Raw genomic sequence first — 24,744 nt, forward strand, 5'->3', positions numbered from 1 at the left:
TTATATTATGCAGTTATTGGTTTTGCTTATCTTCTATATATTTATTCAACTAGTATTCCTATTTGTAAGTAGAAATTTCTGTTTGTAAAGACATGAATATGTGGATAGAGTTAACAAAGGATTATTTATTCTTAGGACAAACAAGGATGAAAACAGGTTCAAGAGAATTTTTACTTATTTTACTTATTTTAAGTAAATCTTCGTATATTTCTGCTGATTGCCTTTAAGCTCAAAGTTAGTATTGGATCAGCAAATTTAATAATTCAAAGAACTTTCAACCTATATATGACTTTGGATTCCAGCTTCTGTGACTATAGATGGGTATGTTGGCAGATATTATGACCATTTTCTGAACAAGGAATCTGAAGCACAGGACTATTTCTGCTGTTCATTTCATACTTAATTCAGTTTTCTGTTAATTTATTTTGTCTTTCCAACCTACCTGTGCTAGGTCGAAACAGAAGAATTGGTATAAGTTTGCTTTATTAACTTAGAATTTTATTGCCAGTACACCAAATACATTCCCCTGAAATGTATGTGCTTATGGAAGAAAGATTTTCCTCATCAGATTCTATATTTTCTTTAGCACTTTTTAAACTCTTTATATGCAAAGTTCATCTATGTAGGACAGTCCAAACTATTTTACCAAACCGTCTTTTAGGTGATTTTTTTTTTTTTTTTTTTTTTTTTTTTTTTTTGTCTATAGTAAGTGTTCTACAAACAATATACGGCATTTTAGATGGCTCTTCCCATTATTCTCATAAATAACACTTTAAAGTTTATTGTAGAGAAAAAACTAATGTGAAAACAAAATACTCTTTTTTTCTTTTTTCTTTTTCCCCCTGCTACCAAGAACATTTAGTATGGAACTTGCCTAGGAGTTTCTATTTTTTTAATAAGTTTGAAATACCAGTTTGATTTATTAAAGCAGCCTTTTACTTTAGGCAGCATAATTTCTTGTTTTCATTAGAATTATGCTACAACATGGACAATTTGGAAAAACTTAGAGCTGAATTTGGAAAAATAAGAAGATGGAAGAAAATGCAAATAGTGATCTTTATAGTCAATCTCAGAACCAGACTTTTTAGATACATGAATTTAACTTTAGGATCAGCTCTACTACATTTCCTGGAGGTAGAATTTTTCAAATCAGGACTTTTAGGATAACACAGTGGGTTATTAATAAGAATTATCCATTTTGGATACAACTTTGGTATTTAAAGACTAGCACTAACCATTTGGTGTACAATTCAGGTGGATGCCTTAAACAGCTGATAGCATAGAACCCTACATATAGTCACATTTTTTTCTTGGACATACAACCCTATGATAAAGTTTAATTAATAAATTAGGTGAACAAGATTAATAAAAACTGATAAAAATAGAACAGTTATAACTATACTGTAATAAAAGTTAAATGTGGTCTCTCAAAAAATCAAGATAGTATTTTCAGATTGTAACTGATTATATTTAACAAAGCGAAAATGAAAAAACCACAGAAAAAGGACAATAGTTGTATTTCATTTAGATTGAGTGATTTTTTTTATTCTGTGATTTATTAGCTGGTTACTAATTTTGTTATACTATATCAGTCCCTGAGATTATACAGATGATTAGAATTTGTGCATTTCAGTAAGCTTTTCTGAACACTCCCACCCAGGGCCATCTGTCATATATGTATTTATGAACTTACAGCACTATTTAGTGTAGCTACTTTAACTGTTAATTTATATAGTTACTAGTATGAGATGGGAGTGAATAATGAGATTTTTTTTCCCCTCCACCCCATTGGTCCAGAAAGTAGTGTTTTGTTCTACTATCTTAGGTTTATCTTCCATACATTGCTTAAAGTTTTATTTTCAAAGAAATTAAACTTTAGGAAAGTTCTACACTATCACTGTGATGCTACTCATTATAATGTTTACATAGAATAGTAGTAATGAATTTCTTCTAAAATGAATTACAATGCTTATCTTTCATGTGGGTCTGATGTTTCACTTTTTAACTTTATATTTTATTTATGCAATACAGTTTGCTCTTTACTTATCATGTCAAACCTAGACAAACCATAACTCCTTCTATACTATTTGTGTTTTTAAAAAGAATACTATAATAATATAAAACCTGCCAAAACTATGTGAAATCATACACACACACACATATATACATATATATATGTTCAGTGTTCAAAATAATTAAAATGCTATATTGAGTCATGTGTTAGCTTGTAAGATTGAACAAAAGATCTAACCACTTGACTTTTTTTTTAGCCAGTAGTTTCCTTTACCCAAAGAAGATATTATTCTAGCCTAAATTTTTTCATTGCCACATACAAAAGTAAGTAAATGCATTCTCAAACTATTTCTTGTTTTCTTCTGAGAAGCTGAATTGCCTACCTTTTTTCCTACAGGCAAATCAGAAAAAAAGCCAGAATGGTAAGAAGGCAACCTAGTAGAATTTAAGTGGAAATTTTAAAACAAAGTTTAAAGACCCTACTCTCATTAATGTATTTCTGTGGCAATTTTTATGGTTTTCAGGGAGTGAAGCCAGCCAGTTTTGACAAAGTAGCAATTCCAGAAGTGAAGGAAATCATCGAAGGATGTATAAGGCAAAACAAAGATGAACGGTAAGATTAGATGTTGCTTAAACTGACACCTAAAACATGTCTCTGAGTACAATACTTAATCTGAAGTGTATTTAATTCTTAGGATTAGTTTTTCCATTTATGCCATTTAACCTTTTTATAAATAAGGTTCTTTCTCTTTAATCTATTCAAATTAAATATACTAGAACAGACCTGTAATCCCACCAAATTGGGAGACTGAGGCAAGAGGATAACAAGTTCCAGCCAGGGCAACTTAGTGAAATTCTGTCTCAAAATAAAATTTACAGGGGCTGGGGGTGTAGCTCAGTAGTAGAGTGCTTGCCTAGCATGAGCAAGTCCCTGGGTTCAGTCCTCAGTACTGCCCCCTCAAAAAGGGGGGGGGGTGTTCAGTGGAGTTTAAGTAAACCAGGATTACCTTAAAACATGGTTTATACATCCTGTTAGAACTGCTTATAGCATCAGAGAATGAACTCTAGAGTTCATGCAGCAAATCTGTTCCTTAGTCCTTTATTCATTGAATTCTAAATGATGTGGGACAGAGACTTGGCTCTTTAAAATCATAATGCTAATCTAATTGGAGTAGGATGAAATGGCTATTATCAAGAACACAAACAATAATAGATATTGGTGTGAATGTGGGGAAAAAGACACACTTTTTTTTACATAGCTGATAGAGTTGCAGATTGGTGCAGCCACTCTGGAAAGCAGTGTGGAGAATCCTCAGAAAACTTGGAATGGACCCACCTTTTGACCCAGTTATCCCCATAGGACTTAAAGTTAGCATACTACAGTAATGCAGCCATATCAATGTTTAGAGCAGCTTAATTCACAATCGTTAGATTGTGGAACCAACCAAGATGCCCTTCAGTTGATGAATGGATAAAGAAACTGTGGTATATACACGGGATAGAATATTATTCAGCCATAAAGAAGAAGAAGAATATGGCATAATAAATGGATGGAATTGGAGAATACTGTGCTAAGTGAAATAAGCCAATCCCAAAAAAATCAAAGACTGAATGTTTTCCCTGATAAGTGGATGATGATATATAATGGGGGTGGGGGGATGAGAGAAGAATGGAGGAACTTTTGATTACATAGAGGGAAATGAGGGAGGGTATGAAAATGGTGGAATGAGACAGACATTATTACCCTATGTACATGTATGATTACATGAATGGTATGAATCTACATCATGTACGACCATAGAAACGAAATGATGTACACCATTTGTGTACAATGAATCAAAATGCCGTCTGTAAAAAATAAAAAAAATTAAAAATTTAAAAAATCATAATGCTGTTATTATGCCAGCATTGAAGAAGAGCAAAACATCAGAATTCCTTTGAGTAAAAGGAGAAGACTTCACTCAAGGCTTAGGAGGTGATCTAGCTTAGTTATTTGTACTAACATAGTACTTTTCTCAGAGGAGTGGCAAGTATCTGATCTGCTATGTAGCTGATTCCTCACCCAGTAGGTATGGCAAGGGTCCAATATCTGGTTTTGAAAATTGATCTACCCTCACCATCTGCCCATACCTGCCAAAAATGAAAAAGTACACCAAACCTAAGACAAATATCAATTGTAAATTGAGCATAATCTGCCTCCTGAAGAATGGGAGCAATCAGGTATATCAACCAAATTTAAGAATTCCATATCTTCACTTTTTAGTCTCATTTTCTTTTCATAACTTTATTATTTGAAAGAGTTTAACATGATCTTCAATACATTTTAATAGATATTTAGTTTGAGTTTCTATTTTTATATTAACTGAGTCCTAAAAATCTCTTTTAAAACCTTTCAGTATAAACAAAGAAATATTTGTTTTGTGTCTTAAAACATATTACTCTGTGTCTTTTCTGGATGGACTAATTATTAGATTACTGGTATTTGGAAACCATTTTATCTGAAGAAAATTGTTTCACAATCAGCCTTCTTGCTTGCCTAGTTCACAGATTGTTGAACAAGGAATTGAAATTATTTGTTGGCTAGATAAAAGTTGCTGTAATCAAAGGTACCAAACTAGAATTAGAAGATTTTGTTCTGGTTTTGATTACATCATTTACAACTTTTAGAACTGTGAGCAAGATTCTCAACTGCTGAGCCTTCATTTCCTAATTGTCAGGAGATATCTCATTGGATACTGGTCAGGATCCTACATAGGATTTTTGCTACTTACAAAATGCCGTATAAATTGTTATTTGATATTTTGAAACTTTGATATTCTGTGCATTATTTGCCATTGCCAGTACACTGTAACAATGAGATTAGATAATTTATTTAAAAATAGTCCTTATCAGCTCTTTTGTTTATAAATCAGATTGTTTTGATGTTTCAAATGGACTCGTGTTGAAATGTGTTAACTTTCCCTTGTTTTTCTGTTCAGTTTTTTTTTCTTTATAAATAATTAGCCACATTTGAAAATTATTTTTTTAAACTATGACATTTTGTTTTTCTCTCTTGGAAGATATTCCATCAAAGACCTCTTGAACCATGCCTTCTTCCAGGAGGAAACAGGGGTACGGGTAGAATTAGCAGAAGAAGATGATGGAGAAAAGATAGCTATTAAATTATGGCTGCGTATTGAAGATATTAAGAAATTAAAGGGAAAGTACAAAGACAATGAAGCTATTGAATTTTCCTTGACTTGGAGAGAGATGTGCCAGAAGATGTTGCTCAAGAAATGGTAAATTGGCACTGATCAGCCATTTAAAAGATGATGTAGATTTATATACATTGATATTGTTAGTAAAAAGCAGTTTATGAAGTGTTGTATGTGACATATCTCATTAAAATAAATTATGTTGACCTCGAATGTTATCTTTGAATAGTGGGATTTTTCCTGTGATTTTCCTTTAAATGCCTTCTTTGTACTTTTTGTGCTGTTATTGATAATGGGTGTTGAATTTATAGTCCTTTTTAAAAAGTTGTTTTTATTTGAGGAAAACAGAGATGGATATGAGAATGAACTGCCATGCATTCTGAAGTCTATAAGGTTGAATGACTTCTAATTTGTTTAAGATTCTTCTGTTAGAATAAAGTTATGTTTCTAAATATTGGTTAGCCTATAACCAGTCATTAAATAAACCTTTAAAAATAAACATAGGATTATAAACCATTTTTTGTTATGAAGGTAGTTTTCAAGGTTAATCATTAACAGGCAGCTTGTGGTTGTATCCTTGTTTGAAGTATGTCAAAAAGACCACTTTTCCAACTGGAAACCCTCACCAATGAGGCTTGCCTAATGAAGCCAATTATCATTCAAAGAAACGGAATAGAATTTCTCTTCTAGTATTTATAAGCATCTTTCAGTAGTAGTTACCTCTGAAAAAAGGGGTCAGGTATGAAAGAGATACTTAGAATTTTTGGTCTTTTAAAAACCTTCAGATATTTGCTACAGTTGTTTTATCTGTGTAAGCAGTTGCCTAGTAAAAGGAAGTAATAGCAGCACAGGTTAATAATTATTACTTGTAAATGGAAATAGTGAATGGAATTGAATACCATAGTTTAGTTTCCTCATTATTTTAATTGTTATAAGTACATCTACTTGTGAATTTCTACAAAGATGACACCCACCCTTTGAGTATGTACCATGATGTTTGGGGGATGTATATAATGCAGATCAGTAATTTCACAATTTGTTTAAGACTAGACTTGAGAATAATTCCTTCCCCTTCTTATCTACTCTTCTACATCACATATTTCATTTATTTTGGGGTTTTCTTTTGATAGCCTGTTTTTTCCTATATTCCCTTTTTTTCCCTGTAGGTAGAATCTGGGTATGTCTGTGAAGGTGATCATAAGACCATGGCTAAAGCTATCAAAGACAGAGTGTCATTAATTAAGAGAAAACGAGAACAGCGGCAGTTGGTGCGAGAAGAGCAAGAAAAAGAGAAAACAGGAAAGAGAGCAGTCTCAGACAGCAGGCTGAACAACAATCAAGTGCTTCCCAGACTGGAATCAAGCAGGTCCCTTCTGCTAGCACTGGCATACCTGCTGCTTCTGCCACTTCAACTTCAGTTTCTACACAAGTAGAACCTGAAGAGCCTGAGGCAGATCAACATCAACAACTACAGTACCAGCAACCTAGTATATCTGTATTATGTAAGTTTTCTGGAAAGTGGACGATAAGCTAATGATGCTTCTAACTGACCCCCACCCCCACCCCCTCCCATGTTGGAGATCAAACCCAAGGGCCTCATGCGTGTTAGACATGAGCTATATTCCCAGTTCCTAACTGACTTTTTATCTTCAAGGTGGTTGTCATTTAGCTTCTCTTTATTTTTATGTTCATAACTAATAGAACAGAAGCAATGTAGGATAGACATTGAGAAGATTGATTAAGGTGTAAAATAATTACAAAAATTTCATTATTGTACAACCAGAGAAATGAAAATTGTACCCCATTTATGTACAGTGAATCAAAAAAAAAATTTAAAAATTAAAAGTTTCATTATCTTGGAGGTTCTAATTTCTAGATTTCTACATCTCAATTCCTTAAAACAAATAAAATTAATGAAGAATGAACAAGTTTAGCTACTTAAAATTTTCTTCATCTGGTTTAGAACTTTCAGCAAACTAAATAGCATATAGACTGAAAACTAATGAGACCAGTAGTCATTGATTGAATTAACTGCTTAATACTGAAAACCCACAGTTCTCCATAAATAAGACTGAAAGTTTAGTGTTCCATTTTCCCGTACTCTTCAGATAAAAGACATTAGAACTTGCCTTCCAAATGGGACTTTCATAAATACAGAAATTTACTATGACTGCTCTTTGTTATTTTTAATATACTTTTTTTAGTTGTAGATGGACAAAATATCTATTTATTCTTTTTTTTTTTTTTTAATGTGGTGCTAAGGATCAAACCTAGTGCCTACACTGCGAGGCAAGTACTTTGCCACTGAGCTACAGCCCCAGCCCCATCCCTGCTATTCATTTTTAATTTAGTAAGGTTTCTGGAAAGAACAACCAATTCATTCCAATGTAATGAGTCTAAAATGTGTCGGGAAAAATGTGAGCCTTTTGTAATTTGTCTTTCTCTGTTTTTTTTTTTTTTTTTTGGTGATGTTTCACCTTTAGCTGATGGGACAGTTGACAGTGGTCAGGGATCTTCCGTCTTCACAGAATCTCGAGTGAGCAGCCAACAGACAGTTTCATATGGTTCCCAACATGAACAGACACATGCTACCGGCACAGTCCCAGGGCATACAGCTTCCGTTGCCCAAGCATCTCAGCCCCATGGAGTATATCCACCCTCAAGTATGGTAAGTAAATGCATGAGAGAGAGTAATACCATAATGAGAGCCAATAGATAATCTGTTAAATTCTGAGTCTTTCTACTATCCAAATAGCAACTTGTCTAAAATAGAAATCATAAATGGAGTTCAGTCAGCCCTCCATGTTCATAGGTTTTACATTGGTAGATTCAGTTATTAAAATGTATTTTAAAAAACCAATTTGCCTCAGTACTGGTGGGTCTTGGAACCAGTTCACTACAGGTACTGAGGGATGATTGTATTTTGTAAGGAAATTAGAATAAATGAAGCAGGGTATGTTGTATACATTTATGTGTAAGAATTAGTTGAACTGTCTACATGAAGCAGCTTTGTATAAGATTTAGTCTGCATTTGAGCAAAGGTAATATTCTCCCCAGCATTTAAGAATTAAAACTATTCAAAGCAGCATAAGTTAGGCATACAGATGGTTTGCAGGTGGGGTGATAAGAGTTTTTCAAAAGCTTATTTATGAAAATAACTACTAAGTATTTTCTGTAAGATTTCTTACTGTATAAAAAACAGGTAAGACCTTCAAATCCTTATAGAATGTTGCATGTGAGTACTCCAGAGTAAAGGAATTCTTTATTTGTATTATCATTTAATTTAGCGCTTGTGTTTAGTTACTTATCAGTTGCTATGCGTGTTCCTGCCTTTAAAGTCTGTGTTGGACACAAGTTTCTTCCACAGTATATGTTCATTTGTTTTTATTATCTTTATTTGGTATCTTGTTTTATACTGATTTATTTTCAGAACCAATTTATAAAGGGCACATCCTAAAATAATTTATGCTTTGTGTGTGTGTGTGTGTTATATATGCACACATCATCATCCACTCTTGCTTTTCATGTAGAGAATGTAAAGTAGCTCATCATATAATACCCCGTTTCTTTGGTTGACTGTCTCTGAAGTTTTCAGAGAGGAGAACAAAATACATTCATCTGCCTCAAAATGGAATTAAGTAACTGGTCATTTTATAGTACTTGTTCACCAAGATCTTTAAGCAGACTGATTTTTTTTCCCCCTTCTTCTCAGAAAGCTTTTAAACTGAACTTTGTGGAATTCTTGCTCTTCATTAATCGAAAATCTTTCTTTGAAAATATTCTGCTTACTCTGATCTTTTCTGCTACAGCTTGGAATAAAAGATGTTTGTTTCAATGTCCATTAATCTGGTCTGACTAGGTTTGAAGATGAATAGCTAAAAAATGCAAAGGAAACTACTATGTACTAATTTCTTTTAACATTTTAAAAAAATAGGGTAGAAGAACTTTTAAGACTACATAGAAGATACATTTTTTTGTGTTCTGGCAGATACTATCAGAATTTCTTATCAGTTTCTACCTCTCTAATTGATTTTTTCCTGAATTACAATTCAGTTTTTAAAATAGGACTTTTAATCTCTTGGCTTTCCTCATCAGAGTTCTGAACATTGGCCTCTTTTAGAAAAGGAAATGGAATAATCATTTGTGACAATATTAAGCATTTAGACACTAACATACCTTTATTTGCTGTTCCAAAAAGAAGACTGTTTCTTGCTTTTTAATGACAATAGTCTGTGAAAGTATTATGATGATTTATCCAGGGGATTAAATTAAAAAGAGAAATAAGGATGGAAAAAAAATGGAACCAGGAATTAAATGATTATTTAAATACTTGCTACTGGTGGGCCACAAATACTGCTTAAAGCATTCTATGCAACCAGTTTTGGAAAAGAAAATATAATTAGTCATATAGTTCATCAAATCTAAAAGAAAATTAACAAACTTGCTCCAGACAGCCTTATAGTATTAGACTTACTGCTTTCTATCTATGTTAAAACCGTTTCTCTTAAGGTGCCTCAAACTTTGTAAACCTAAGTTGAATCTCCGATATACCCTAAATAATTTTTACATTATTCTTTAGAAATTCAAATTGAAGATGTTTTTTTCACTAACAACTTTAGTAAAAGTTCAGAATAGTTCCTATATCTAGGTGTGAATTTCTTCCTGAAAGGTATACTTTTTCCTAGTAGATAATGACTTTTTTAGGCTGAGAAGAATTGGCAAGTATAATAAATAAAATGCTGTAAGCCAAAAACTTTTTTAGTCTGATGCCTTCTAAGATAGAAATAAGAATCCTTTTCTCAAGTTTCCCTAGAATGACTGCAAAATAATCCAGACTTCACCTCTTTCAAATCTTGTGTTTTAAATTAATAGATTCATTCTTGTCTAATCTTACAAAGTTTGCAGAAATTGTAAACTGATATTGTTTTCCCTGTCTGCTGCCTTCAGTTCATCTTTCTTATTCATACGTTTATAACAGTTGGCATTATTTCATAATAGTTAGGATAATAATTTCTCAGTATTATCATTTATAAGAAAACTTGTACTTGACCAACAGAATAGAGAAGAGTTGTGATCTGCCAGGTGTGCTTTGTGGAGTTCTCTCTCCGCTAAGAAAAAATTTGACTTTATGGTATTGGGGAGGGTGGAACATTTCTTATGATAGCTATGCCCCTATTATCACTGTACATTTGGTTATTTTCTTTTCAAAGTATTGTTTTTCATGTGTGTTTGTTTTCTGTTTAGCCTCGTCGTGGCCGTAGCATGTCGGTTTGTGTTCCCCATCTTTCTGCTGTTCCCTTTCTATCCCGCATCTCTCCCAGTGCTCCTTCCACCCCACCACCAGTGTTGTCTGCACCTCTTTCTCCTTCCCTCCTTCGGACTGCCCCTGAGGAAACTTTTGCCGAAAAGCTTTCTAAAGCATTGGAGAGTGTCCTGCCTATGCACTCTGCCTCTCAGCGCAAGCACCGACGCTCCAGCCTGCCTTCCCTCTTTGTCAGTACTGTATGTAACTGTAAACTTTCTGACAAATGAAAAATTATTACCAATGAATACATCCAGGCATCAAGAATTCTAATAAAATTTAAATAAATAACAAAACTAAACTATAAATTTGGTTATACATTATGCTTTTAGGACACCAGTTAATCCTATAGGAATCATTTTCGTAATTAGGCTTTAAGGGGGATTAAAAAGCAAGGAGGCTAGGAGAGAGAATGCTTTAATATCCTTGCATACACCAGTATATGCCCAATAAAATTTAGCTTTTATTGTGTTTTCTTCTCCTCTACTTACATAAAAGATTTTCATTTTCTTATCATAACAAAAGGTATGTTTAGTATTTAATTTTAAACTAATTGTTGACTTAAATAAAAGTCTTGGCTTTTTTTGTTTTTTTTGTTTTTGTTTTTGTTTTTGTTTTTGTTTTGTGGTGCTGGGGATTGAACCTAGGGCCTTGTGCATTTGGGGCAAGCCCTCTCCTAACTGAGCTTTATCCCCAGCCCCAAGTAAATTGTTAAACATTACCCAATTGCATTTCTCTTCAGTTTATGTTTTTTTTAATTTATTAATCAATTTCCTTTTAGTTGTAGATGGACACAGTACCTTCATTTTATTTATATGTGGTGCTGAGGATCGAACCCAGTGCCTCACACATGCTAGGCAAGTGGCCTATACAGAGCTGTAACCACAGCCCTCTCACCTTATTAAGAGTTGCTTACTAATATAACTGGATGACTTTTTTTTTTTTTAAACCATACTCAGTGAAGAATAATTGAGGAGAAAAGTATTTGGTTTTAATGTGTTAAAAGAAATCTGAGTAAAATATTAGTGAAATGACCACAAATTGCTCCCTCAGGGGAGTGCTTTTTTTAGGTTGAGTAGGGTGGGTCCTTGACACCAATGAATACATTAGATTGCATATGTAGTATACATGCCTTTCTTTGGCTCCATTAATGTCTACATAAGATCTGTCTTTTTAAACTACTTTAATTGCTGTGGGACCTTGCTGCTGCTTTTCCAGAGTACATAGTTAACATTCTGAACTAGTAACCGAGACTCCTCAGATTTTTACTTTGGAGAATGCTTAGTTTACAAAGTTTAATGAGTTTGGGACACCTTAATAAACAGCAGGAAAATGAGCATTCCGATTCAAAATGAAAATCCACTCTTAGCTATTGTGAACAGTTGTGCTTCTTGCTAATATAATGGTGGTCTTCTCTATTGGAAGAATGAAATTGATCTCTTATAAAAAGGAGTCTATGATAGTGAATTATTGCAGTATGTATTATTTGCATCGGGCAAGATGTGCATGATATTCAACTATCAGTTATCAGAAAAGTAGAAATTTTGGTGATTTTTGCATCTATAACATTGTTCATGTGTCAGAATTGTTAACTATATCTAGTTTGGGGTAGATGAGAAAGACATTACTACCACTGGGTTCATCTTTTATTATCCACTAAAAATCTTCCTATGATTTCTAATTAAAAGTATGTTGGTTGATAAAAAATAACATGAACCCTCTGACATAGCATAGTATAAGAATACAGACAATAGAAAGACGTAAGCAATAGCTTAAATTGAAGCACACTTCTAACATTGTACAAATAGTTGGCTTATTGCCTTTTAACTCAAGTTTTAAGAGTGAATGTTTTGTGAATAAAATAGAATAATCACTTAGGAAGTTTAATTTGTTCTTTTTGCTTTGAGAGAGAAAAGTTGTGGGAAAGCAGCTCTTATCTGATGCAAAGAGTCCCACAGGTTGATTTCTTTGACCCTGGATGTATTTAATGGATTTTTATTATGCACATATTTTCTGAAAGCATTGTTATTTCTTCATTAAATTTGGTGTAACCATTTCATAGGGTTACACAGAACTATCCAGTTGTGCATGTTTGATGTAATTTCACATATGAATGTATGAATTACTTGTCTTATTCATGTTGATACAGCCTCAGTCCATGGCGCATCCGTGTGGGGGGTACCCCATCATACCCAGAATCACAGATATTTTTCCCAACTATTCATGAACGTCCAGTTTCTTTTCACCACCTCCCACCTGTCCACCGAAAGTAGCCATTTCCCAGCGACGTAAGAGCACCTCCTTCCTGGAAGCCCAAAATCGCCACTTCCAACCCCTGCTGAGGACTGTTGGCCAAAATCTTCTTCCACCTGGTGGCAGCCCAACTAACTGGACACCAGAGGCTGTAGTTATGTTGGGTACTACAACCAGTAGAGTAACTGGAGAGCTGTGTGAGATACAGGTCCATCCTATGTTTGAGCCATCTCAAGTTTGCAATGACTATAGACCTGGACTAGTACTTCCAGAAGAAGCGCACTATTTTATTCCTCAGGAAGCAGTGTATCTAGCAGGGGTTACCTTACCAAACCCAGGTGGCAGAACAGTATGAGGGCATTTCATACACTCACCAGTACTCTCAAGTCCTCTGAAACACATACCTGAACAGAAGCCAGTACAAGGGGTCCCTCCTTCAAGTTCTGTCTTTGAATTTCCATCTGGACAGGCTTTCCTGGTAGGACACCTTCAGAATTTAAGATTAGATTCTGGATTGAGTCCAGGATCTCCCTTCTCTAGTATTTCTACACCTATCAGTACAGATGCTACGCGTTTGAAATTTCACCCTGTCTTTGTTCCTCATTCTGCACCCGCTGTGTTAACTCATAGCAATGAGAGCAGAAGCAACTGTGTATTTGAATTTCATGCTCAAACATCAAGCTCTTCTTCAGGAGAAGGAGGTGGAATTTTACCCCAACGTGCTTACCGAAGTCGACAGGTTGCAGTGGACTCAAATCAGGAAGAACCGCCTCCTCAGTCAGTTGGATTACATAGCTACCTACAGCCCGTGACTGAAGAACAGCGTAATTATCATACCCCAGAATTGACCGTTTCTGTGGTAGAGCCTATGGGACAGAACTGGCCAATAGGAAGCCCAGAGTATTCCAGTGATTCCTCACAAATCACTTCTTCAGATCTCAGTGATTTTCAGTCACCTCCCCCTACAGGGGTAACAGCTGCACCTTCTGGCTCTGACGTCTCATTACCCTTTATCCGTCTGCCTCAGACAGTGTTACAAGAATCCCCACTTTTCTTCTGTTTTCCCCAAGGAACCACATCTCAGCAGGTCTTATCTGCCTCATTTTCTTCAGGAGGATCTGCACTCCATCCACAGGTTATAGGAAAACTTCCACGATTCTTTTAAAGTACCCTATTATGCACCATTACATTTAAATTTTCTATCCCTCATTTCCCTGAATCATGGATTTATGAGGAATGTTGGTTTTTTTTTGTTTTTTGTTTTTTTTTTTTTTCAGTACACTCTCCCCATCTCTTCAGGGCTATAAACTCCTCGCATTTACAAAATATGAAGGAAAAGCTACCTGATTTACTATAATATTTGCAGACCCTTGCAAAAGAGAACACAAAAACTAGAATTTTAGTCACTCATCAAAATCAATGACTTTTATTCCCATATGTGGTATTTTCAAATAACACTGAAAATTCACTTGTCTATAAATGTAAGGTTGACTCAGCATTGATTATTTAGGTACACTAAAATATGGAGTTTTACTTTCTTCCTCCAATCAAATTTTTTGGAAAACAATACAAAAGGGTAACTTTTCTATATGAGAAAAAAAAAAGGAATATAGGGGAAACTTTTTTTAGAGTAGGATTGAGAATTAATCCATAGACTTTTTACTAGTTTGGAGAATCTAAAAAGACATCAAAAGGAAACATCTTAGAAGTTCAACTTAACAAAAGATGCCTTTTTGAAATGGCATTAAACAAGTCATTATGTATTACAGATTCAAATAAAATACTTATCCATAAAATTAAGGACTGATTCTAATTTTAGCAACCAAGTTAGAATCTAGTACGTGATGGGTGTGTTTTTGTTGTTCAGAGGTTTAGGATACATGTTACAAAATCAGGAACATTAGCCATCGCAAGCCCTTTTTTTTCCCCGTCAATTTAGTTATTCATGAGTTTGAGCATATATCCTCTCATGCAAATAAAGACAAAGTAACAGGCAAGTAGAGTCACTATTTCATACATTTTTTTGATATATTATCAAATGTATACAACTATGGGGGGGTACTGGGAATTAAACTCAGGGGCACTTGAACACTGTGCCACATCCCCAGCCCTATTTTTTTGTATTTTATTTAGAAACAGGGTCTCACTGAGTTGCTTAGCACCTCGCCTGTATGTACCACTGTGCCCAGCAACAACTTTTTAAATCTTTGTAGGAGACTATGCATTTATATTCAAGGCATCATTTGAATCTTCTCTAAGTATTCCCCTTTTTTAATTCATTTTATATGTTTCTCCTATTGTATTCCTGTGTCCTTTCCCATCAAAGGCATAAATAACTATAAATGTACGTGAAATACCAATTTCTTAGAGTAGGAAGAAGCAAAAAAATCTTAAATCTATACTGCATGGGCATGCTTTTTATTCCCATCAGTACTCAAATTGTCAACCCTTACTGTAAATATTAATGTATTATTAGTCATTCTTTAAATTTTTCAAAGTAAATTTTCAAAAGCAAAATCATTAATTTACAAACGTTTTGCTAAAGAAATGCATGCGTGTAACAGTGAAATGTGATGTATTATGGTAACTTTCAGAGAAAATGAAAACACAAAGGTTCATTTCCTTAACCTACCCATGAATATAGTCCTGCTTGTATTTCTCACTTTCTCATTTATTTTAGTTGAACTTCTTGATAATTGGAACATTCTAGTTAGGGTTTCTGAGACACACCACTGTTGACATTCTGGGTTGGACAATTCTTTGTTGTGAGGGCATGTTTTCTGGGCATTGTAGGATATTTAGCAGCATCCCTACCTACTAGACACTAGCAACAGCCATCTCCCCCAGTTTTAACAACCAGAAATGGTTCCAGATACTCCACATGTTCTCTGGGTGACAACTATTATTATAGGCTTAGCAGTTGATTATAACAGTTTTCTTACCTTTTTCCAAAAAAGTTCCTATGGCACTACAAGAAGTAGCAAAAAAAAAATTAAAATTATTAAGTGCTTTTTCTTTAAATGTTCAGATTAAAATTGTTTCACACTCATAGTTTTACCACTTTTTCAGGGTGTGTGTGTGCATGTGTGTGTTTCTAGTAATAATTTTACTATGAATCTGAATATTCTAGTTGGCCAAAATTACAGCCTAAACAAGATAGGTTTTAATCATCAGTGATGTTCCTATGGGATGAGATAAAAAATGTACTATAATATGATCCTTCTCTAAACTTCTCTTACAAAAGATAGCCCAGAGACCTCTCCCATACTTAATCAAGCTAATGTTTCATTTTGATCAAGCAAACTTCTCAGGACCTTAAATGTTTATTGCAAAAGACTGACCTGTATGTGCTTACATTAGGCCTTCTCTAATTTGTCATATTCACTTCTTTCCCTCAGGCACAGGGGCAGAGCCAGGGTCAACCATCTTCAAGTAGCTTAGCAGGGGTTCCATCTTCCCAGCCCATCCAACATCCTCAGCAGGTGAGAACAAAGTATTTAATTAATTACTAGTAACCAAAACACTGCCCTACGATCTTTTGTGTTTTAAATTCCTGATATGAATGACTTGCTAAGTTTTTGAAACGGAAATTAACAGGCATAGCATTTCTTGTGTTGAGTAGCAGTTTAGGAAATCTCCTTTGTTAAATGTACTTTTAAACAATTTAGTAGACATATGTTAAAGTTTAAAGGAATTGTTACTACTTTATCTGCTTTCTTATATGGTTCTTAACATAATTTGACAATACAGAGTATCAATTTGTTTCTGTTTGTTTATGACTCATCCACATAAGAGCATATTATCATTTGTTTCATCATCCAGCCTCTAGTAATTCTGATTTCCTTTTTAATTTCTAGTAGTAGGATGGAATATCAGATTTATGCGAAGAAACAGCAAATGAAAACCAGAAGAACAACTACTGTAGGAAGATTATTTTTCAAAAAAATACATTTTATTAAACTTCTGATTTGGGGGTTTTTGTTCCAGAAGGTCCAAAGAGCTCAAGAGATTAGTGCAGTACTGATATATTCAGCAATTGAATTTATAATCCTAAAATTAGAATCTGTATTTCACCACTAACATTTGTTAGTGGTAATTATTGCAAGGAAATAATGCTTTGTTGGCATAATTGAATATTTATCAGTATTTCAAATAAAATTCATAGCACTCTGTGTAATACAAACTTCATGATGAAGTATTTCATTAATAGTTCCCCAAGGGTAATTTTTAACCACCAAATTATAAATTAGACTCTGCTTCCATTACATTTTGAAACAAAGCTTTTAATTCTTATTACAGATTGCACTGTTTTAGTCAAACATGTGGACTTATTACTAGTTTCAGATTAGGTTTTACTTATACAAGATAAAAATCACTTTAACACATTTTGTACACAAGAGAATGGATTGGTTTGATTTATACATGCATTTACTCAGTGACCAACACCTCTTATAGAAATTACAGATCAGAAATTACATACTCTGTCTTACTCCTGACCTTTCTTCCAAATAGGTTCCTAAATTTATGTGTAAAATTATGATCTAAAATTCAGTATTTCTATAACTGTAAAGTTATTTCAGAAGTTCTTTAGGGATATATGATTCTGCAAAGATATTCAAAAAACTACATTTATTTGTGACTAAGTTTCCATATTTTAAAAGGAATAAGAAGGTTGAAAATTTTATGGACTATGAAGATAGAGTCTGTTTTTAGATGTGACTTTTGTTTTTATACTGTCAAACCCCAACCTCACCTTAGGAAAACATCTTTAATTTTATTATAAAGTAAGGTAAGAAATGCTCCTTAACTGAAATTTATTTCTTGGATTTCTGGAAAGTAGTAAATGTGGTACCAGAATAGTTTCCTCCTTCTGAAAACTTTGTGCCCATAAGCAAGGGTGGTGAGTTATCTCAATAAATACTTTTTTCCATAGGGGCAACTAGAGTATTCAGTTATTCTTACTTTTCTATTCAGCTAGACGTGTGAACCTTTTTTATCAATCAGCCACATCCAACAAATGGTACATAGCCTACATAAGCTGTTTGAACATTTCATGAGGAATTTTTAGGCATGGCATGATGCTGGCCTGTTATGCTGAATCATACCTGCTTGATTGAAGTATTGATTATTAGCTAGTGTGATTATTCACAAGCAGTCGACAGGTACTTTTCACCTGCCCAGAATGTTATGAAGTATAACCAGCATAGATGCTTGTCGTCCTAAGTAAAGAGTGAGGCAACTTATTCATAAAATGTATTGCTGACTTTTTTTTAATTGGTTCCTTTTAGTTATAAATCACAATAGAATCCATTCTGATAAAATTATACAAGCATGAAGTATATCTTAATTCTAATTAGGACCATTCTTGTGAATGTACACCATGGTGGGATTCACATAAATATTTTCATATATGTACCTAGAAAAATTGCATCAGATTCATTTCACTTTCTTTCTTATTCCTATCCCCTTTCCCTTCCCTTCATTCCCCTTTGTCTAATCTACTGAACTTCTCTTCTTTCCCTCCCCCCATTTATTGTGTTTTAGCTTTCACATATCAATGAAAACATTCGACTTTTGGGTTTTTGACAGTCCCATCACTCCTATTACCTCTACCCAATTACAGTTGTTTAAGTTCTAAAATGGGCTAGATATGACTCTCTCAAGGATCCTAAACAATATGGTAAACATATATAAACTTTACAAAACAAATAAGGATAAAAGCTAGCATTATTTGTACAACAAGGTACTTTGTCTATATTTCTGTTTATTCCCTATGAAACCTAAAAGGTATATTGTTATTTCTTTGTTACTTCTGGGAAAGCTGAAACCTGGAGAAGTTTAGGTAATTTAACTAAACTTACAAGAAGTGAAAATAGTTAAACAGTTAAAATCCAAATAATATGACTCCACAGCTCACCTTTTAACTAATACCCAAGTATGTCCAAAAATAGAAATTAATATCTCTCCTGAGCAGAAGGGGGTTATCAGAAAGTCTTTATGGAAGAGATGGTTTATTAGATTCTGTGAAACTCAAATATAGGAATAAGGATTATTGTGGCCCATAAGAAGAATGGGGAAGGGTAGGCATGAGCAGGATAGAAGTCTTCCAAAGGTTGAAAAATGTGGGGCAGAAACAAATATATCCTTCAGTTTGGTTTAGCCAGAACATAGGTATGTGAAGATGTAAGTTCAGGAAAGAATTTGATAAGAGTTCAGATTTTGATGTGAACATGATTCTGAATTAACGATAGTTGGAGTCTGTGCTTACCATGTATCCAAATATAAAATGGGGATTATTTTCCCTCAAATTTATTCCTTTGAAAAAAGGAGAATTACCATGAGTTCAAACCTTTATCATACTCTCATATTACATAGCTTTCATTCTTTATTTTGGACAACCAAAAAATGTTAATGAGATAAAACAGTTGAGAACAACTGTGCCTATAGAGACTTTAAAATGATAGGGTTTTTGATTTATTGTGATTTTTTTTTTTAAGCTAAGAGATTAAACATCAATTTGACCTTAATTCTTAAGAGAATGATTTCACTATTCTAAGTGCATATGTCATTATACACAACTTGATTAAAAGACTACTTTAAGAAGTTAATATAGAGGCTGGGGTTGTAGCTCAGTGGTAGAGTGCTTGCCTAGCTTGTGTGAGGCACTGGCTTTGATCCTCAGCAGCACCACATTAAAATAAATAAAAGTATTTTGTCCATCTACAACAATAACAACAAAAAAGAAGTTAATACAAGGGTTACATGAATATAAACCTATAAAACAAATGCAAAAAGCTAATACTGTTCAAGCAGATGCTTGTTACTTTAAATTTTACCTCAAGACACAACTTGAAGGGAAAGTGTTATACCAAAAAAAATTAAGATTAATTTTAAAAATTAATATTTGAAGAGTTTGAGGGAGGGGAAACTATTTCTGAATTAATATATTTGTATAACTGATCTCATTTCAATGTATAAATTAATGAGTTAGATAATTATTGATGCTTCATTCACATTCCTTAAAGTTTGAATATATTCAAATTGAAAAAGTTGTTTTTTTAGCGTCTCCTTTTCATTAGGAAAATAAAGAAATTATCTTATATTTAGAGTTGGCTACATTATATATCTTAGGTTCCAGGGGAAAGTTTCATACAATTTAACAGCCATTTGTTCTTGGGTTTTTTTTTTAATGTTAAAGTAAGATATGCTGTCAGGATAATAGGAGTAAAAAAAGCAGCTAAGCATGGTGATACATGCCTATAATCCCAGTGACTCCGGAGGCTGAGGTAGGAGGATCACAAGTTCAAAGTCAGTTTTGGCAACCTAGTGAGACCCTTAGCAAGTTAGCAATACACTGTCTCAAAATAAAAAATAAAAAGGACTGGGAATGTAGCTCAGTGATAAGGACTAGGGTTATAGCTCAATGATAAGTACCACTGAGTTCAGACCTTAGTACCAATAAATAAATAGCAAACATGACTGCTTTCATTGTTATTTCAGTAGTTTGGTGATAATTTGTTAATTTCAATTGATATAATAAGAAAGAAGTAAGGAATAAAAATAAACCCCAAAATTCTGTAGATTTGTCACCTAACAAAATCCAAGACAACCACTAAGGTAGCTATGGGTACATAATAAATATACAAATTGATATTTTATCTCTATATAAGCAGTAACCATTTATTTGTATGGATATATGAGGACAAGTAAAAGACTATTGGTTGTAACATTATTCTTAAGTAGCAAAAAAAAGAAAAACAACCAAAATGTTCATTATTAACAGATTATTATTTCTAGAAAGGACTTGGTTTCAACAACAGAAGAGGTCTGTGTAAATGACTATTTGTACATTTAAAAAAAAAAAAAATCCATGAAGGCAATATACCAAACCACTAACAGTGGTTGCGTCTGGAGAATAGGATTAGGAGTATTTTCATTTGACTCACTTAAAATTTTTATTATAAACAGTGTTGATTTGTATATTAAAAGAAAAACTTAAATATGGTTACTAGTACTACAAAACCTTGGAAGTTATAAGGTTCAGATTGTTCTGTTTTTTTGGAGGTGGGGTACTAGAAATCAAACCCACTGGTGCTTTATCATTGAGCTACATCCCTAGGCCTTTTTATTGTTTATTTTGATACAGGGTCTTACTAAGTTGCCCAGACTGGCCCTGAACTTGTGATCCCCATGCCCCAGCCTCCCCAGTCACTGGGATCACAGGTGTGTGCCACCATGCCCAGCAAAGTTCAGATTTTTGTTGGCAAAAGAAGCCATTAATTTTAGAGATATAGTTCTGTTTTGTTTGCTAGATTTTTTTACAAAATTTAGTATTTGGGTAAATACTAGTACTAGTAAATACTAGTATTTGGGTAAAATTACATGTACAGGCCTTGCACATAGTTAATTCCCAGATGTCATTCCCTTTGCTCCACTTTGAGTTGAATGATAGCATTCTTGTTTTCAAAAAAAGGAAACTTCATATTTGCAATAAATGAGAAGTCTGAGGTATCATAGCTAGCAAATGGTAAAACTAAAAATTTGAAACTATCTCCTCATTCAAAACTCTATGCTTTTCTCACTATTTTGTAACTGTAATAAGATTTTATAATTGATTAAATAGACTAAAAGAGATTAGAGGAGGAGACTAGATTAGTCTAGTGTAGGAGCCAAAGTGAGAGCTGATTCCAAAAGATAAGGGGAAAAGTGGGTACACATCTGGAGTTGGGGTAAGGAGCTATTTGGATATAGTGTCTAAATCTCTTTGTGAAGATCTACTGTTGGAGTGAGGGCAATGCTGGTTTAAGAACCAGTGGTTTCTGAAGTTTGGGAACCTTCATTAATTTTTCCTAATGATACCATCACAAAGAACATCAGAAGAAAAACATGTAAGAGGAATTGATGAATTTGGTTATTATGTTAAATTATCATTAACAGATCCTGAGGACCTTAGTTAAATATACTTCTTAGAAACATACTATTAATGATTTGAAATAAAAGTGAATCGTGTGCTTGCCTTGTAAGCACAAGGTCCTGAGTTCGATCCCCAGCACCCAAAAAAAAAAAGTGAATCATGGGCTGGGCTTGTAGCTCAGTAGTAGAGTGCTTGCCTAGCATGTGCAAGGCACTGGGTTTGATCCTCAGCACCACATATGAATAAATTTAAAAATAAAGGTCCATCAACAACTAAAAAAAATATTTTTTTAAAGTGAATTAGTTAGACAGGGTGGTGCACTGCTATATTACCAACTCATGGGAGGCTGAGGTAGGAGGAGCACATGACTTCAGGAGTTTGAGACTGGCCCAGAAAACAAAGCAAGACCCCACCCTCTCTCCCAAAAACAAAGAACTGAATCATCGTATTTTATTCCTAACAGCAGGGAATACAGCATACAGCCCCTCCTCAACAGACAGTACAGTATTCACTTCCACAAACGACAGCCTCCACTGAGGCCACGACTGCACAGCCAGTGAGTCAACCTCAAGCTCCACAGGTCCTGCCTCAAGTGTCAGCTGGAAAACAGGTAAACTCTTAATTTCTGAAAAGATGTTAAAGAGGCTCTACATATAATTTGTCCTTTCATATAGATAGACCTCCACCCTTTATAATAGTGAAATATCCATTGAAGTTGGTTAATCTCACTGCAATAATGAAGTAAATATTCACTCTGTTTACACATATGCATCACAAATGGATATATACTGACAGCAGCAAGAGTCTAAGGATGTTTTACTTTAGGTTTATCAGTATAAAATAGGGTTAGAGGTGTTAAAACCTAATGGTTAGCTGGTATAGTAGTGAATGCCTATAATCCCAGCTACTTGGGAGGCTAAGGCAGGAGGATCAAGTTTAAGGCCAGCATGGGCAACTTAGCAAGACACTGTCTCAAAATATAATTTTTTAAGAAAGAACTGGGGACGTAGCTTATTGGTGGAATGCTTGCATGTGCAAGGCCCTGAATTCAGTTCCCAGTACCACAAACACACACACACACACACACACAAAATCCTGATGGGTTAAATAAAAGTTCTGGTAACTGAACCTATGCCATTCTCTAGAAATGTGTCCGGTGTATCTGATATTCAGCTCTGATAGTCTAGGTTTGCAATTATGCTTTGTTTTCAAGTGGATTTCTAGACTGTTTTCTCCCGTATTGCCTTTTGACAGTAAGTCATAAAAGCTCTTTACATGAAATGATGCTTTTTTATTTTCTTCCAAGTGTAGTCCTTCTAATCACTTGAAAAGTATCTTGTAGAAGGTATACTTTTCTGAATGACCTTTATTCAATTTATCTATGGGTACCATGGTGCTTGTACATGCACAGTGTACCTTTACTGTAATATTTCATATTTGAAATACCATCAATATAAAATGCACCATTATTTTATGTACCACTGAGTACATACCAACACATCACCAACTGTAAGATATATCCCAATTTTTCAAATGTTAAAAATGACCAGGTAGTAGGGAAAGGTTATTTTGTCCTAGTATCAGTGAAATATGTTAATTATACCTACTTTTATAGAGTGGCTACACTTTTGTAGAAGTAATGTGGACAGAGTCTAATTCCACTGGGAAGAAACTGCTTTCAAATTTCATTAGCTACTTCAATAGCAGTTCTAGATTTAGGGATAGGAAACATGCCAATGAATTATGGTATGTAAAATATCTGCCAATAAAACTATTGAAAACAAAACAGTGACAAAACCCTTGCCTATGGAAAGGTTCATTTTTTATAGTTAGTGATGAAGCATTACCAGATTTTTCTACAATGAAAAGTTTAGAACAGTAACCAGTTTATTGTATCCTTTTTAAATCCTAGTATTCTTTTTTCCTGTTGTTATGTGGCATATTAACTTAAACTAATGTATGCAGGGTTTTGTTTGTTTGCTTCCCTCTTTTTGGCTAATACACAAATCTTGCTTTCAGCAGCCTTACTTAAAAAAAAAAAAAAAAATAGTCTGTCTGTTTTGTTTTTCTTTACTTTCTCAGCTTCCAGTTTCTCAGCCAGTACCAACTGTCCAAGGCGAACCTCAGATCCCAGTTGCATCACAATCCTCAGTTGTTCCAGGCCACTCTGGTGCTCATTTCCTTCCTATGGGACAGCCACTCCCCACTTCCTTACTCCCACAGTACCCTGTCTCTCAAATTCCCATATCAACTCCTCATGTGTCTACAGCTCAGACAGGTTTTTCCTCCCTTCCCATTACAATGGCAGCTGGCATTAATCAGCCTCTGCTCACGTTGGCTTCATCTGCTACAGCAGCTGCGATCCCAGGGGGATCAACTGTGGTTCCTAGTCAGCTTCCAACCCTTCTGCAGCCTGTGACTCAGCTGCCAAGTCAGGTTCACCCACAACTTCTACAACCAACAGTTCAGTCCATGGGAATACCAGCTAACCTTGGACAAGCTGCTGAGGTTTCACTTCCCTCTGGAGATGTTCTATACCAGGTACTGTGTTAGCTAGCAAAAGAGGAGAGCATTAGAGGGTTGGATTTTGACAATAGACAACCAAAAACCTAAAAATCTAGTTGAGTATCAGAACAGTAACAAAGGTTCTGATCTTAACTAGAGAAGCTAAAACAGTAAAATTCTAAGAGTAATGTTTGATGACTCCTTACCCATTTTTCTTAATACACAACCTGGGAGAAAAATGGTTCAGTGTTCATTGTAAGCTGATTGAATGCTAAATATGGTTAGCCACAGTATACCTGGCTGCTTTTTTGTATATAGATGGAGTATGAGTTGGCAACATGATATCAACAAAAAAATTTCAGGGTTTAGATTTAGAAGATTAACATTCCATATATGATTGGAATGGCTAATACTAGGAGGAGTTTGCATTCTTCCTCGTAAGATTGGCTAAAAAGTAGATATATTTCTAGAAGGAATTAAGTTTATAATTCCTATTTAAATAATCTCCAGGAGGGGAAAACCAGCAATTTAAAATATGATTGTAAAAAGCTGGCTCCCAAACT

The 24,744-nt window shown here is 34.3% G+C and overlaps 1 protein-coding gene across 1 annotated transcript in view; it reads left to right on the forward strand.

Moving 5' to 3' along the window:
• Wnk1 (WNK lysine deficient protein kinase 1) overlaps window positions 1–24,744 on the forward strand; it is a 140,332-nt gene that overhangs the window by 84,874 nt on the left and 30,714 nt on the right. Inside the window, 9 exon segments of the mRNA XM_047550993.1 lie at window positions 2,538–2,626; window positions 5,073–5,245; window positions 5,248–5,291; window positions 6,374–6,502; window positions 6,505–6,709; window positions 7,691–7,875; window positions 16,161–16,244; window positions 22,140–22,286; window positions 23,759–24,217. Coding sequence (XP_047406949.1) covers window positions 2,538–2,626; window positions 5,073–5,245; window positions 5,248–5,291; window positions 6,374–6,502; window positions 6,505–6,709; window positions 7,691–7,875; window positions 16,161–16,244; window positions 22,140–22,286; window positions 23,759–24,217 — 1,515 coding nt within the window.

Source organism: Sciurus carolinensis, chromosome 4 (assembly GCF_902686445.1).
Source record: "Sciurus carolinensis chromosome 4, mSciCar1.2, whole genome shotgun sequence".
NCBI lineage: Eukaryota > Metazoa > Chordata > Mammalia > Rodentia > Sciuridae > Sciurus > Sciurus carolinensis.